This window comes from Oncorhynchus clarkii, chromosome 25 (genome assembly GCF_045791955.1).
Source record: "Oncorhynchus clarkii lewisi isolate Uvic-CL-2024 chromosome 25, UVic_Ocla_1.0, whole genome shotgun sequence".
Classification (NCBI taxonomy): Eukaryota; Metazoa; Chordata; class Actinopteri; order Salmoniformes; family Salmonidae; genus Oncorhynchus; species Oncorhynchus clarkii.
The window spans coordinates 14,096,297-14,110,420 of NC_092171.1; the positions used below are offsets into that span (position 1 = coordinate 14,096,297).

The 14,124-nt window shown below is 43.0% G+C and overlaps 2 protein-coding genes across 3 annotated transcripts; one reads left to right on the top strand and one right to left on the bottom strand.

Moving 5' to 3' along the window:
• The first annotated feature begins 3,979 nt into the window (after positions 1–3,979).
• On the top strand, positions 3,980–9,826 carry LOC139384030 (kelch repeat and BTB domain-containing protein 11-like). Of its 2 annotated transcripts, XM_071128660.1 has the most exons (3): positions 3,980–4,630; positions 4,940–5,034; positions 5,431–9,826. In XM_071128660.1, the coding sequence occupies exon 3, from the start codon at positions 5,545–5,547 to the stop codon at positions 7,696–7,698; it is 2,154 nt and encodes a 717-aa protein (XP_070984761.1). In that variant the 5' UTR covers positions 3,980–4,630; positions 4,940–5,034; positions 5,431–5,544; the 3' UTR covers positions 7,699–9,826. The 2 variants fall into 2 exon arrangements, with proteins under 2 accessions (XP_070984761.1, XP_070984762.1); XM_071128661.1 differs by lacking the exon at positions 4,940–5,034 and having other exon boundaries at positions 4,561–4,630.
• Positions 9,827–10,132: 306 nt separating this feature from the next.
• On the bottom strand, positions 10,133–12,982 carry LOC139383402 (monocarboxylate transporter 10-like). Its single transcript, XM_071127942.1, has 7 exons — positions 12,799–12,982; positions 12,253–12,465; positions 11,869–12,020; positions 11,353–11,515; positions 10,960–11,163; positions 10,506–10,711; positions 10,133–10,273 (listed from the first exon to the last, which is right to left on the bottom strand). Exons 1-7 carry the CDS (start codon positions 12,980–12,982, stop codon positions 10,133–10,135), a joined length of 1,263 nt encoding a protein of 420 aa, XP_070984043.1.
• Between the last annotated feature and the right edge of the window lie 1,142 nt (positions 12,983–14,124).

Genomic DNA, 14,124 nt, shown 5'->3' on the forward strand with positions numbered 1-14,124 from the left:
TGCTGCTATCAATTCATGTAAGGACGGTCTTTTGCCCGGAGTGTAGTAAGAACTGCGGGTGATGCAGTTCCTGAGGATTTCAACATGTACTCTCATTCTCTCAGCTGGTCAGGATCTAATTTGTTTCATGCTGCCCACATAGTGTTACACAATCATGTTGAAATGTATTACTGTATTATCTGTGTTAACGCAAATATATTCTAGAACTTGAATTTCAGTGTCCCTGCCTTATCAAAATGATTACCCTTATACCATATTATTCCAGTAATAGTTTTCTGTAATCTAATGTGCTGTATCATGAACCCAAACATATCCCACAGGATGTCTCATTTAGCTAATGTCCTGATGACTATTCTGTCTTTTAGGGTAAAGTTCAACCACAGTGATTTAAGTAGGCTACAGACAGTATTTATTAACCAGTGAAGGTATACAGACCAGCAGCACTTCAATAACAAATACTGTATCTAGGATACTGTATCAAACAAATACTGTATCAATTGTCTTGGACAATTGTGGCGTGCCTGGATTTGAACCTTTTATTTTAATTTTTTTCATCAAACTGTCCCCTTTTTTATTTTTCTGTCAGATGGTCTAGGACCATCCTCAGACCATTGCTTTAATTTTTGGTGGAATTCTCATTTCTTGATCTAATACAGGATAAAATCATGCTATGTCACATAATTGCGCACTAAACAGGGCCCCATCACCACAGAGCAATCCCAGGCTCGTGCCCTGTCTGAATGTTGTCATTCATCACTGGGAGATGGCCTTGACTCACAAGCACACGGTTTGTTTTCTCGGATCCTGCATGGTTTCCATGGAGAACTGTCAATAGTCTGTGACAGCATGGCTGAGTGTGATTTCTCGCCTCACACCGTGTGGATGTGTGTTGTGTGGCATGTCTGCTCCTCAAGATAATACTGCGGGACAATCGTGCATTATATTGTGAACATGGAAGATTTGTTGTGGCTATGGCTTGCCTTTTCTCTGTGTTCATCTGTCCCAGGCAGGAATGCTGCAGTGTAATCCGTGGTGCTGATTGTACTCTGGTGCCCTTGTGTTGGCCCAGAGTGGCTCAGCTATTTTTATATGTAAAAGGCCAGTGGTTACGCCATGCCACCTCCAGAGAATGGGAAGATAAGGGTGCTGGATAAAACTGTCTCCGTCTATAACTGGGATACTGATATGAGACACACTGACATGTTATGCTATTTTAACTCCATGAAGATGGTGGTTGTTTTGCTGATTCTTAAATTTGTGAGAATAAAAAATACAAAAAAGTTAAGGGAAGCACTCGTTTGCGCTTAGTTATTTTGCATTTCCATTTGGGTTGTATTCATGTGTATGTGTGTGTGTATATATATGTGTGTGTGTGTGTATGTATGTATGTGTGTGTGTGTGTGTGTGTGTGTATATATATATATATATATATATATATATATATATATATATATATATATATATATATATATATATATATATATATATATATATATATATATATATATATATATATATATATATATATATATATTGATATTGATGTGGTGTGTGTGTGTGTAATAAAACATTTTGTAATAATTTGCGAGACTGGACTGAAGAAGAGGGAGGCTTATTTACAGTGCCTTCAGAAAGTATTCACACCCCTTTACGTTTTCCACATTTCCTTGTGTTACAGCCTGAATTTATAGGTTAAATTGAGATGTCACTGGCCCACACACAATACCCTCAATGTCAGAGGAATTATGTTTTTAGAAATCTTTACAACTTAATAAAAAATGAAAAGTGGAAATGTCTTGAGTCAATAAGTATTCAACCCCTGTTCTGGCAAGCCTACATACACTTAGGTTGGAGTCATTAAAACTTGTTTTTCAACCACTCCACAAATTTCTTGTTAACAAACTATAGTTTTGGCAAGTCGGTTAGGACATCTACTTTGTGCATGACACAAGTAATTTTTCCAACAATTGTTTAGAGAGATTATTAAATGTATAATTCACTATCACAATTCCAGTGGGTCAGAAGTTTACATACACTATATTGACTGTGCCTTTAAACAGCTTGGAATATTTCTGAAAAAGATGTCATGGCTTTAAAATTTTCCGATAGGTTAATTGACATCATTTGAGTCAATTGGAGGTGTACCTGTGGATGTATTTCAAGGCCTACCTTCAAACTCAGTGCCTCTTTGCTTGACATCATGGGAAAATCTAAACAAATCAGCAAAAACCTCAGACAATAAATTGTAGACCTCCACAAGTCTGGTTCATCCTTGGGAGCAATTTCCAAACGCCTGAAGGTACCACGTTCATCTGTACAAACAATAGTACGCAAGTATAAACACCATGGGACCGTGCAGCCGTCATACGGTTTCTCCCATTATTCTCTGCAGATCCTCTCAAGCTTTGCCAGGTTGAATGGGGAGCATCGCTGCACAGTTATTTTCAGGTCTCTCTGAGATATTCGATTGGGTTCAAGTCCGGTCTCTGGCTGGGCCACTCAAGATCATTCAGACTTGTCCCGAAGCCACTCCTGCGTTGTTTTGACTATGTGCTTTGGGTGATTGTCTTGTTGGAAAGTGAACCTTCGCCCCAGTCAGGTCCTGAGCGCTCTGGAGCAGGTTTTCATGAAGGATCTCTCTGTACTTTTCTCCATTCATCTTTGCCTCAATCCTGACTAGTCTCCCAGTCCCTGCTGCTGAAAAACATCCCCACAGAATGATGCTGCCACCACCATGCTTCACTGTAGGGATGGTGCCAGGTTCCTCCAGATGTGACGCTTGGCATTCAAGCCAAAGAGTTCAATCTTGGTTTCATCAGACCAGAGAATCTTGTTTCTCATGGTCTGAGAGTCTTTATAGGTGCCTTTTGGCAAACTCCAAGCGGGCTGTCGTGCCTTTTTACTGAGTGGCTTCTGTCTGGCCACTACCATAAAGGCCTGATTGGAGTGCTGCAGAGATGGTTGTCCTTCTGGCACTTTCTCCCATCTCCACAGAGGAACTCTGGAGCTCTGTCAGAGTTATCAGGTTCTTGGTCACCTCCTTGACCAAGGCCATTCTCCCCCGATTTCTCTGTTTGGCCAGGCGGCCAGCTCTAGGCTGAGACTTGGGTGGTTACGAACTTCTTCCATTTAAGAATGATGGAGGCCACTGTGTTCTTGGGGACCTTCAGTGCTGCAGAAATGTTTTGGTGCCCTTCCCTAGATCTATGCCTGACACAATCCTGTCTCGGAGCTCAATGGACAATTCCATTGACCTCACGGCTTGGTTTTTGCTCTGACATACACTGTCAATTGTGGGACCTTTATATAGGTGTGTGTGTGTGTGTGTGTGTGTGTGTGTGTGTGTGTGTGTCAAATTATTTCTAATCAAAATAATTGACCCCAGGTGGACTCCAAGTTGAATAAACATCTCAAGGATGATCAATGGAAACAGGATGCACCTTAGCTCAATTTTGAGTTACATAGCAAAGGGTCTGAAAACTTATGTAAATAAGGTATTTCTGTTTTAATTGTTTTATGCATTTGAAAATATTTCTAAAAACCTGTTTTCGCTTTGTCATTATGAGGTAGTGTGTGTAGATTGGAAGAAAAAAAAGATGTAATCAATTTTAGAATAAGTCTAACGTAACAAAATGTGGAAAAAGTCAAGGTGTCTGAATACTTTCCAAATGCACTGTAACCCATGGTTTAAAGGATAGGTTGAAGCAATGTTCTTCCTTTCAGACTAAAATATGATCGGATGTTGTAGCGTACCAAGCAAAAGGCGGTAGCCGTAGTACATTTTAATGTGGACACATGTCTTTATAATTACAGTACCCCACTAGGGAAACACATGTGTATGTTGTCTAGTGAACAACATATGTGTTGTCATTTGGCTTTGCTTTTGAAGTAGGGCCTTTCCTATAAGGGTCTAACAATGACAGGGTCTTATAATGCACGCATGGGCGCAGATCGCCGAGCTTCCCCCATGACATCTCGGACACAAAAGCGTGTGAAGGAATGTCGCATTTTCCCGGTGGTTTGCCTCCAACGCGTGCGTGGTGCATGCGCTGAGGGAATATCCGTCTAGAGGGTGTGTGGTCTATATCAATATCTGTCGGATTGTAGCCAAGTGTAAAAAATCTAAACACATTCGGGGCAGCGGAGAGGGAGAACACTGATCTATGCTGGGCTGATTTTAAACTGTGAGGGTGAAATACGACATTTGATGCTCACGCCTCAACTCGGACGCACTGGAGAGCTGCAGGAGGAATTTACTTGGCAACATATTGGTCGTGGATAGATCATCTGAAAGCCTAAATCCTGGAATGACTGTGTTTTGTTTTAACCAAGACATCGATGTAGTTAGTGGGTTTTCTCTTATGATTTTTTTAATGGTATAACAAAGATCCATTTACTCGGAGATGATTTGTTCAAGTGATAGCCTATATAGCTAAAGGACATGTAATGAAGGACTTCTTCACATTTACGAAATTACCTCTATATATGAGGGAAAAGAGCTGTCTTGCATTTTTGAGGTTCTCCAATTTTCAGTATTGGGGCTACCTTACATAACTGGGCATTGTGTGTGTGTGTGTGACTGAAAACGGTCTGTTGAACTGCGCTGCTACTTCACCACAGACACAAAGACGTAAGTAGTAGGCTATACTATAATAACAATCATCATCATGCTATTTAGGTCAACATTTTTTTTAAATATATATATGAGTGGAGATGTATTTCCATCTTTGATGATACCTTAATAGTAAATTTAGCCTTGAATTATTTGCTTGCCTTACAATTATATTGCGCGCAAATTTGCCAATTTATATTTCTTCACGTTATGATGAACGAATATATATGAATCAATTTCTATAAGTGATTGTACTAGAATTTGGTTTCTATTACACAATTTGACGAAATGTGCGCGTGAACGGCTTTCCTCTCCCATCATATTCAGGATTTAGCAGTCAGCAGTGGCCACTGAGCATGCGCCCTGTGTGTCCGTCTCCCACGGGGTCGCGATTAACACAGATTAGAATGATCATCCAATAGGTAGGTCATGTGTGTTTAGCAGTGTATAGCAACAATAATTCACTTGTTATTCCATTCACTATATGTCTAATATCTTAATAATAGCACTTGAATTCATCTTTTTCTGCACAACACGTGCCAAATGTGCAATTAGACCCGCATAATAATATCTGTAGAATTTAATAATGTTGTGTTTTTCAATAGAGTTTAGTCAATTTTGAGAACATCAGTTACTCTATAAAACTCTGAAGATATGCCAAAGTTGGCTCCATGTGTTGCTTGTGGAGTAAGGGCGCCCCTCAGAGTTTAAGTAGCACTGGCAACAATTTAGGTTTTAGTTATTTGAAACATGCCATAGCAGGATGGATTTTCAATGACTTTTGATATATTTCTCTTCTCCCCTAACGTGTCAAATAGGTTCAAGGGACGAGACCTGCCAAGATCTGGAGAAGTGATTCTAGAAGATTCTGTTGGATTTTCCTCGCTATGATCACTGAGGATCTGAACTACCACTAGCTCTGATCAGACAGGATGAATGACAGACAGAGACCGGGAGGAGGAGTGCACACAGTGGAGGCAGATGTCATCTTCCACCATCCCGTCTGCTCGGACCTCCTCTCCTCCCCCTCGGATGAGGATGTCTGTCCCCTCCCACGGAAGCAGGAGGGGAACACCAATGCTCCAGACCTGGGATTCATACTGGACGACCAGGGATTCTGTCGACAGAGCACGCCAGTTACAAAGGAGTACTTGTTGGATGGTGGTACGGTGATTGGGAATCATCACTTTGACCAGCCACAGGGTGGTGGATCACACATCTCAAATAAAGATCAGCTTCACATTACTGATCTTTCTCATCTAGCAAATACATCTCACATACCCAAGCTTGATTCTGGTCGAGACCAAAACTGTACTCATGGCAGAAACGGTATCCGTGAGGATATGAATGGGGCGAGGGCCAAAGTGCCCTGCAGTGTGGGTCCCTCACTATACTTCAAGGGAGAGGCCAGAGAGGAAGCGGAAGGGTCTCTGTCCCTCTACAGAGAGAGCATAGTGGGGAGTCAGTGTCACATCACAAACGTCACCGCCTCCCCGGAGCAGGGGACCTCCGCACCTGACACTCATTGTATCACCGCGGACAACCAGCCAACCATACAAGAGCTGGAGCGCTTGTTCAGCCACAGCTCTGCCACAGAATATGACACATTGTATGGACAGTCGGGGCTTGAGTCGAGCCAAGGACACAGGGGCAGTAGTGGCCATGGTGGGGTCAGTAACACAACGCCTAAAGAGGAGCCGGATTTAGTGATTGAAGTCGGTGGCCAGAAAATCAGTGTTCATAAGTCTGTTCTGGCAGAGAAGAGTGACTATTTCAAGGCTCGTCAGTCAAGAGACATCCTGAAAGTGAAAGGGCTGAACTACAAGACCCTGACCATCCTGATAGACTATATCTACACCTCTCAGATGAATGTGCACAAGGACAATGTGGTAGAGGTGATCACAGGAGCAAAGATCTTACAGATCCCATGTGCCCTCCAGGCTGCTATGGATACCATCTCAGAGCAGGTCACAGCAGAGAACTGCTACGAGATTCTAACTATCGCCAAGAAGCAACGACTCAACGAACTGAAGGAGACGGCCTATCGCTTCATGAGTGACAATTTCCTCCAGATCCTGCGGGACCAAACGGTGTATGGACATCTGACTGGGTCGGAGAGGGATCTGGTCCTGAAGAAGAGAATGGAGGGGAAAAGATCCCTGATGGTCGCTGAGATCAACGATGTGTTCGACCGCGTCGGGAGCCGACCTCAGAGTCGCTGTAACAGTCGACCGCAGAGCCCTCTGTCCGCGGCATCCTTCGAGGAGAACCACATGATTTACAACTTCAACGAGGCAGCCAATGACTGGAGACCTCTGACTCTGATGCCGGAGGACATTAACACTAAGGGCTGTGGGATCTGCACCATGTACAACTACCTGTTTGTGGCCGGTGGGATAAAGGGATATGGAGATAAGGGCAAGGTCTCAGACAAGGTGTTCTGTTACAACCCCATCACTAACCGCTGGAGCGAGGTTCGGCCGCTCAACCAGGCGCGGTCGCAGCTCAAGCTAGTGTCTATGGAAGGTAACCTGTACGCCATAGGAGGGGAGTGTTTGTTCACAGTGGAAAAGTATGATCCTCGGACTGACAGATGGACCACAGTGGCTCCCTTACCCAAAGGGGTGTTCGCAGTGGCCCATGAAGCCACCACATGTAACGGAGAGCTCTACGTCTCTGGCGGGTCTCTGTTCTACCGTCTCCTAAAATACGACCCCAAGAGGGACGAGTGGCAGGAGTGCCCCTACAACAACAGCAGGAAGAAGTCAACCGACATGGTGGCCCTGAAAAGCTTCATCTACAGGTTTGACGTGAACCGCGACCAGGGGGTCAATGTGTTCAAGTACAACACTATAGTGAAAATGTGGCACGACTGTGTATCACAGCGACAGGGCACCCCTTTGCCGTTCCGGTGCGCCGTCATTGGGAATTGCATCTATTGTGTGAACAAGACTCAGATTCTGCAGTTCGTAGTGGAGGAGGACGGCTCTTACTTTGTAGAGGAACCTCTGAGGCCACCACTGGAAGCTAAGGGCCTACTGTTCCCTTTCATCCTCAGTCTGCCTGACAAGACTCATGTGATATGACCGTGTACCAACGACGCTACATTACAGAAGCCCGTCAATAGAATATAGTGGACCTTTTAAAATATAATGAACATTTTTCAATGTCAGCTTTATCCCCCCCCCCCCCCCCCCCCTGTCCAGTTTACCTGCTCGTAATGGAATGTGTTGTCTTTGCATGGTCAGTGACAGTATCTACAGGACAAGCCTTAACACGGATGACTTTTACATGTTAAATGAGTGCAACCAGAAATGCATCTGACTGTAAATAATGAGATAATGACACGTGCAGATGTTTTTTTGTGTGTATTTCCCTGCGTTCAGTTTGTATTGTGCATTTTTGTTATAGCAGATAGTTAGAATAGATATTGTTTTTAATTCTGTTGGCTGGCTGGTCGCTTTTAGACACTAATCTCACATCAGAGGTGGAATTGTCTGAGTGCAGGGGCAGCTAAAGTATGTTCTGACTGACATAGCTGGCAAGTCCTATCTAAACGAAACAAGCAAACACATAAGCAGCTTCATCTGGTACAGTACAAGGCCTGCTACTGTGGTGATGTATGCTCTGTAACATGGCTCTATGAAGAAACGGTGGGGACGGGAAATAACATTCACAGCACCAAGGCCTGATATCAGAACTGCCTTTGACATGACTTCACAAGGCCATTGAACAGGAGGAGGAAATTAGCCACATACTGTATATATTCTACAATAATGCTATTCTACCATTATAGATAATCGAGGAATAATGTTGAAGAGCACAATGCACTTATTAGTGAATTAGGTATCAAAACCAGTACCCACCTGTTCATTCAGAACCAATAACCAGCCGTGCAAGTTTCGTCAAAGACAACACTCTACATAGAGTTGAGTTTCAATACACTACAAACATTGTTTTGTGGTGTACATGAATCCAAAGGGGAATTCTTGCAGCACCAGAAGAGTGGTGTTTTTGACTGATCTTTGGGATCGTGTTAGGTTACTGGGTTTGATTTGAAACGGGTCTTAGGTGTGCAAAGATGTTTACAGAATACAGGATTGAGTCCGTATAGATATGAGGGACAATTCTTACTGCACACTGTTCACTGTTAGGGGCCTGGTCCTTGACTATCACGTTTGCCAAAGACAAAAGAAGTCTGGTATTGTCTCAAATAGTCTGATAATAACACATCAAACCCTTTCAGACATTTCAGTAAATAAATCTATAGTAAATATATTTGGGTGATTAATATCCTAAATCCCTAAGATGTATGTGACCTCTACAACACTAAGCAATAGTATTAGCAGAAATGTATCAATGTTGCCGTGATACAAGGGCACCACACTTGCTGCTACAATATTCTTTTAACATTCTTCAGAGAAGTGAGGAGTCATTTCTCCTATGCAGGACAGGAGAATTTGTCCTTGTCCTGCCGATAATGAAAACGCTATTATGTTGTCATCTCCCACAAGTATTTGATGAGCCAGCCAGAAAGACTGTGACTAGCATACATAGTGTGCATTTTTTGGATACTGCCTCACAAGTACTGGACTATTTCAGTATAATTTATGCTAGCCATGTGGCCTGTGAGTTTTATTCCATCCATTTATAATGCATAATCATCTCACCCACACAGTGTTCAGTAGTAGGAAGCACACTCTTCATCAACTTTAGCTCAATGTTCATCTGTTCTGCTAAGGTTATGCCAAATCCTTATTTCACTTTACTACAATACTGGAGCTGGTCAAATAGCCCTCCATCTCATAGAAATTAGACCTATTTGTTTAGTTTTTGCAATAACACATCAAATGGGAGTTTTGTTCATCTGTGGGATTTTATTCAGTGGAATTTATTTGGTGAGCAAAATGCAACTATCACATTTTAACAGTATCTCCGAGAGGCAGTTGTAACTGTTGTGACAGAGTGGATGTGGTTGGATTTATTAGTTTGGTATTTTACTGGCTGGCGTCAGTGTGTAGTGAAGCTCTTATGGCCTGTTGGCTTTGGACATAATATTGCAATGATGAGTGGCTTGAAAGTACAGTGTTGGTTGAAGGCTTTCTTGCTGTTAATGGCATATAATAAAGTAACAGCTAAAAAACAAACTGTTTTAATGATGTATTTCAGTCAAAACTAAGTGCTGCAAATTAAAATATTTTGTGTCTGAGAAAAGTGACAATGTCATTCTCTGTAGAATGTGTCTTGCAGTATGGATGGAGAGGTCCTTAATTATCACTGCTGACGAGCAGTGCTCTGACAGACTTTTATTTTCACTTGGTACAGAAGCGCCACCTACTGGACAATGACTAACAAGTCCTGCGCTTGTCATTTCTCTCTTAAATGAAAACAGATGAATTCACTATAAGAATACAAGACAACACTGTATCGATACATTTATTGTATTTGCTCCCCTAAGTGAAAAGATACATTTATTCTCTCCTGATGAGGCAGAAGGGGGGGTGATGCTTGGTGTTGTTGCTATAGCCGGGTGACTTCAGCAGGTCCTGCGGTTTCGGCATCATCTCCTCTGTACACCTCAGGTCTACTCTCAGTAATCTCTGGACTACGGAACGTAGTCGTAGAGAAGTAGTTCACATATTTGGACACTGGTGACTCCTCCTATTTCACAATTGAAATGTAAGTATTTTGAGTAAACATACATTTTATAATTAGGGCTAGTAGTTTTTCCTGACCATAACTTTTTTTCGGAACAAGCCACGTGGTCAGGAAAAACTTGCACCATCAATTATAATTGACAATGAAACAAAATATTTTGTTAGATTGCCAACCCTTAGTAAAAAGAAGAACAGTGTCATCTTCTGGTGAGTAGAGAGAGGTACCAGTTTATTACCTCAGCGATGGGAGGCAGGTTGTCGGCCCACTGCGTGATTTCCTGTGTGGAGCGGTCGATGGTGACGTTCATGATACTCTTGCATGTCTGTCTGGTTGATCTCTTGGCTATGGGGATCAAGGCCAAGACAAAACAGGCTGCCACGTTCAAAGCCCCGGCAACCACAAAGCCCAAGTTGTAGCTTCCTGTCATGTCATTCACCCAACCTGACCGGGACAACAACTCATGTATGACTGAGACTTCAAACAACAAAGGTATGATGACTATGACTTTTATCATCATAATACTTGTATGATGTTCCTTCATGCAAAGACAGTGATGCAAACTCTGCACATCTGCCCCAAAAACATTTTGAGCCGATTTGTCATTGTTTGGCTGTACTGACATGGCTTACACTCCTCCAACGTAAGAATAAGTACTGTTACAACAATAAGGTCAACTGCGGTCAACCTACCAGCAAAGGGCGGCCCCAAGCAGCTGACCGCGTTGACCGTGAGCATGAACCCCCAGGCCACGGGCATCTTCTCGGCCCCCATCAGGTCAAAGGTCAGGACAGGGAGCAGGATGTAGTTGCCAGCATCAGCGATCCCCAGGAACAGGCCGAAGGCCACCAGAGAGCCGTAGGAATGGAGCACTGGGATCAACATGTACAGCAGACCTGGCAACACAGGAGGAAAGACAGTAGGGGACGGGGGTTCGGTTGTGTACGGTCTTCAGAATTCACCTTGTACATTTGACTGTAGCACAGCCGTGATAATAATGGCCATAACATTCACTCTCTCGTGTCGTATTGCTTTACTAACGGTCACAATGACCGTGAGGAAGTACAGGCATAAGGCCAACCCACCCACACCGAAGACAGAGGCCTGGTTGATGTAGAGCCTGTTGATTCTCTCTGAATCACAGATCCTGCCGAAGATGATCCGGCTGATCATGCTAGTCAAGCCTAGGAACAGCATGATGTTAGTGGCACTGTGGACGGGGATGCCCAGCTGAACCGCATGCTTCACCTAGAGCAGGGCACACACACACACTTTTTGTACCTGAACTACATTCACTCATCTTTGAGATACAGGAGGTATTCAGACCCCTTGACTTTGTTCTTTAATTGATTAAATAGTCCCCCCCCCTGATCAATCGGCACACAATACCCCATAATGACAGCAAAAACAGGTTTTTAGAAATGTTAGTAAATGTATATTTAAAAAAAACGGAAGTATCACATTTACCTAAGTATTTAGACCCTTTACTCAGTACTATGTTGAAGCATGGAAGTGTTTACACAATTACAGAATGGTTCCAAACTATAATGTTGTACCGTTTCAACTGTGCCTTCAGATGTTTACACCAATATGTAACTTACCAAGTGGACATATGGAATGAAGAATCCAAATTTACACAGTCCATTGGCTGCAACCCATATCAGAAATATTTTGTCTTTCCACAGGCCAAGGTCCACAACAAACTTCTTCAAGGGAGAGTTCTTCAAATTATCCACCACACTTCTGGTGTAACCTTTCAAATACATATAAATCACTCAAACCTCATCGGTAACACAGTTTTTGATTAATATTACATTTCCGTTTGAAAGTGTACACAAAATCAGTTGAGGTAGTTGAATAAATTGTGCACTCAGTCATGATGATGTGATAGAAGGTCTCATCCCTGTATGCTCATCATTTAACATGGTAACCTGCAATGTACTAAAGAAATAAAAACCATTGTGGATCTGAACGTTCTGCAGTACCTTTGGGGTTGAGTGGCAGGTAGGTGAAACCGGTGATGACACAAATAATCATGAGACCTGAGAAGACTCGGAGACTCTGCCTCCAACCCAGGATGTCTATGAGGAACAGATGGAGCCGAGTCTGGACCAGGGCCCCTGCTGCTCCCCCTGACATCACTATCCCCGTGGCCAGGGAACGCTTGGTGGTGAAGTACTGGCTAACCATGATCATACCTGCCCCATGGGAGGAAGAGGAGGGAGATTGGAGATGGAGGTTAGAAAATGTGTTAGCTGTCCTGGTCTTGATACCACAATATGAAGGTTTTGCTGAATTCCTGAGAGGTTTTGCTTCAATAAAATAAAGAATGTAGAACTTGCAGGTCGCCTGTTGCCGACCCCTGCAGTAGTATAACTAAACATTAGTTAATTCCATCCCTCCCTTTTTATTTAAGCTTTTTTTTTTAACAGTTTTTGAACAAATTCTTATTTACGACGACGACCTAAACAGTTACTGTTCAGTTACTGGCCCAACGCTCTAACCACTAGGCTACCTGCCCATGTACCAACCTGGGGTGAAGGCAAAGCTGGAGCCCACTCCAGTGAGGAAGCCGTGTGTGAAGAACAGTGTTCCTAGATTGGGTGCGTAGGACGAGCACACTGTGGAGATCATGATGATGAGGGATCCTAGGATGGATATCTCTCTGGCTCCGTACCTGACTGTCAGCTTCCCAGACAGGGGCCCACAGACCATGATGAAACCATAGCTGATTGAGCCAACCCATGCTATAGGACAGCAGAGAGTAGGTCATAGGTTAGGTAGCTAGCAGATTTCAGTGTATCTATTCTATAGCATCTGTAAGCAATCTTCTGATTGATGTGATACAGTAGGTACAACAGCAGGTCATTCATGCAGTCGAAGGAAACAACTTGTTTATAACATGTTTATTAACGTTTAGACATCTCATTTCATGATCACAAAATCACTTTGCAGCTAATACAAAATAGTTGTTGAAATGTCTAGTTACAACAGTAGAGTTTACAGTGTTTACAGTGTGTAGCCTAATACTACAATACATTTCCCTATGATGTTGGGTTGAAGACGAAATGCTCTGAGACCAGGTTGGATAAAATGTGATTATGTGAAGTTTAGGGTAACTTGCCTGTTTTCGAACTTGTCTCCCCAAACTCTTTGAGGAGACTGATGAGGTACACTCCGAAAGAGTTGTGGTATCCCAGTACCAGGACATTATAGAGGAACGATGATAAGACAATCACCCATCCCCATCCTCCGTCCGGGGGAGGCTTGATAGGTGGGGGTCTGCGAAGCTCCCGAGAAATAAGCTCGGGTTCCTCGGAGTAAAACCTCCTGAAGGGAATGGCAGTCCAGAAGATGTGCATCTTGTTGCACAAAAAAACACGAACCTTGGGTGTTATCCACCTAGACCGGTTAGAGACTTCTGGCGCGCAAAATAAAGGTGGATAGAATCAAAGAGGAATGTTGCCATAGCGCCGACCATGATTAACCCAGATCTGTCTGACATCATAATTGCAATAAAGGTATCTCCCACGAAACTGGCGAGCTTTGGCCACCTTCTGCAGGCCTATTCTAGACTGGGTACCAGTCTGTTAATATTCACTTATTTTAGGCTTCTTCGCGTCATATGCCCAAGGTTTAGCATGGTGGGTTGGCAAGTAGTTGAATGATACCTACATACATTAAATTTAGACTGAGTTCTAACCTACATTTTGATCGTAACACAAATTAATTGTTGAATAATGTGTCAATAATTGCAACGAAATTGAGCCAACTCAAAAGTGTGTGTGTGCCCGCGCAACGTTACGCGCTTTGGAATTATTCCAAAGATTTTGAGCAAATTTTATTTGAGCTATTCT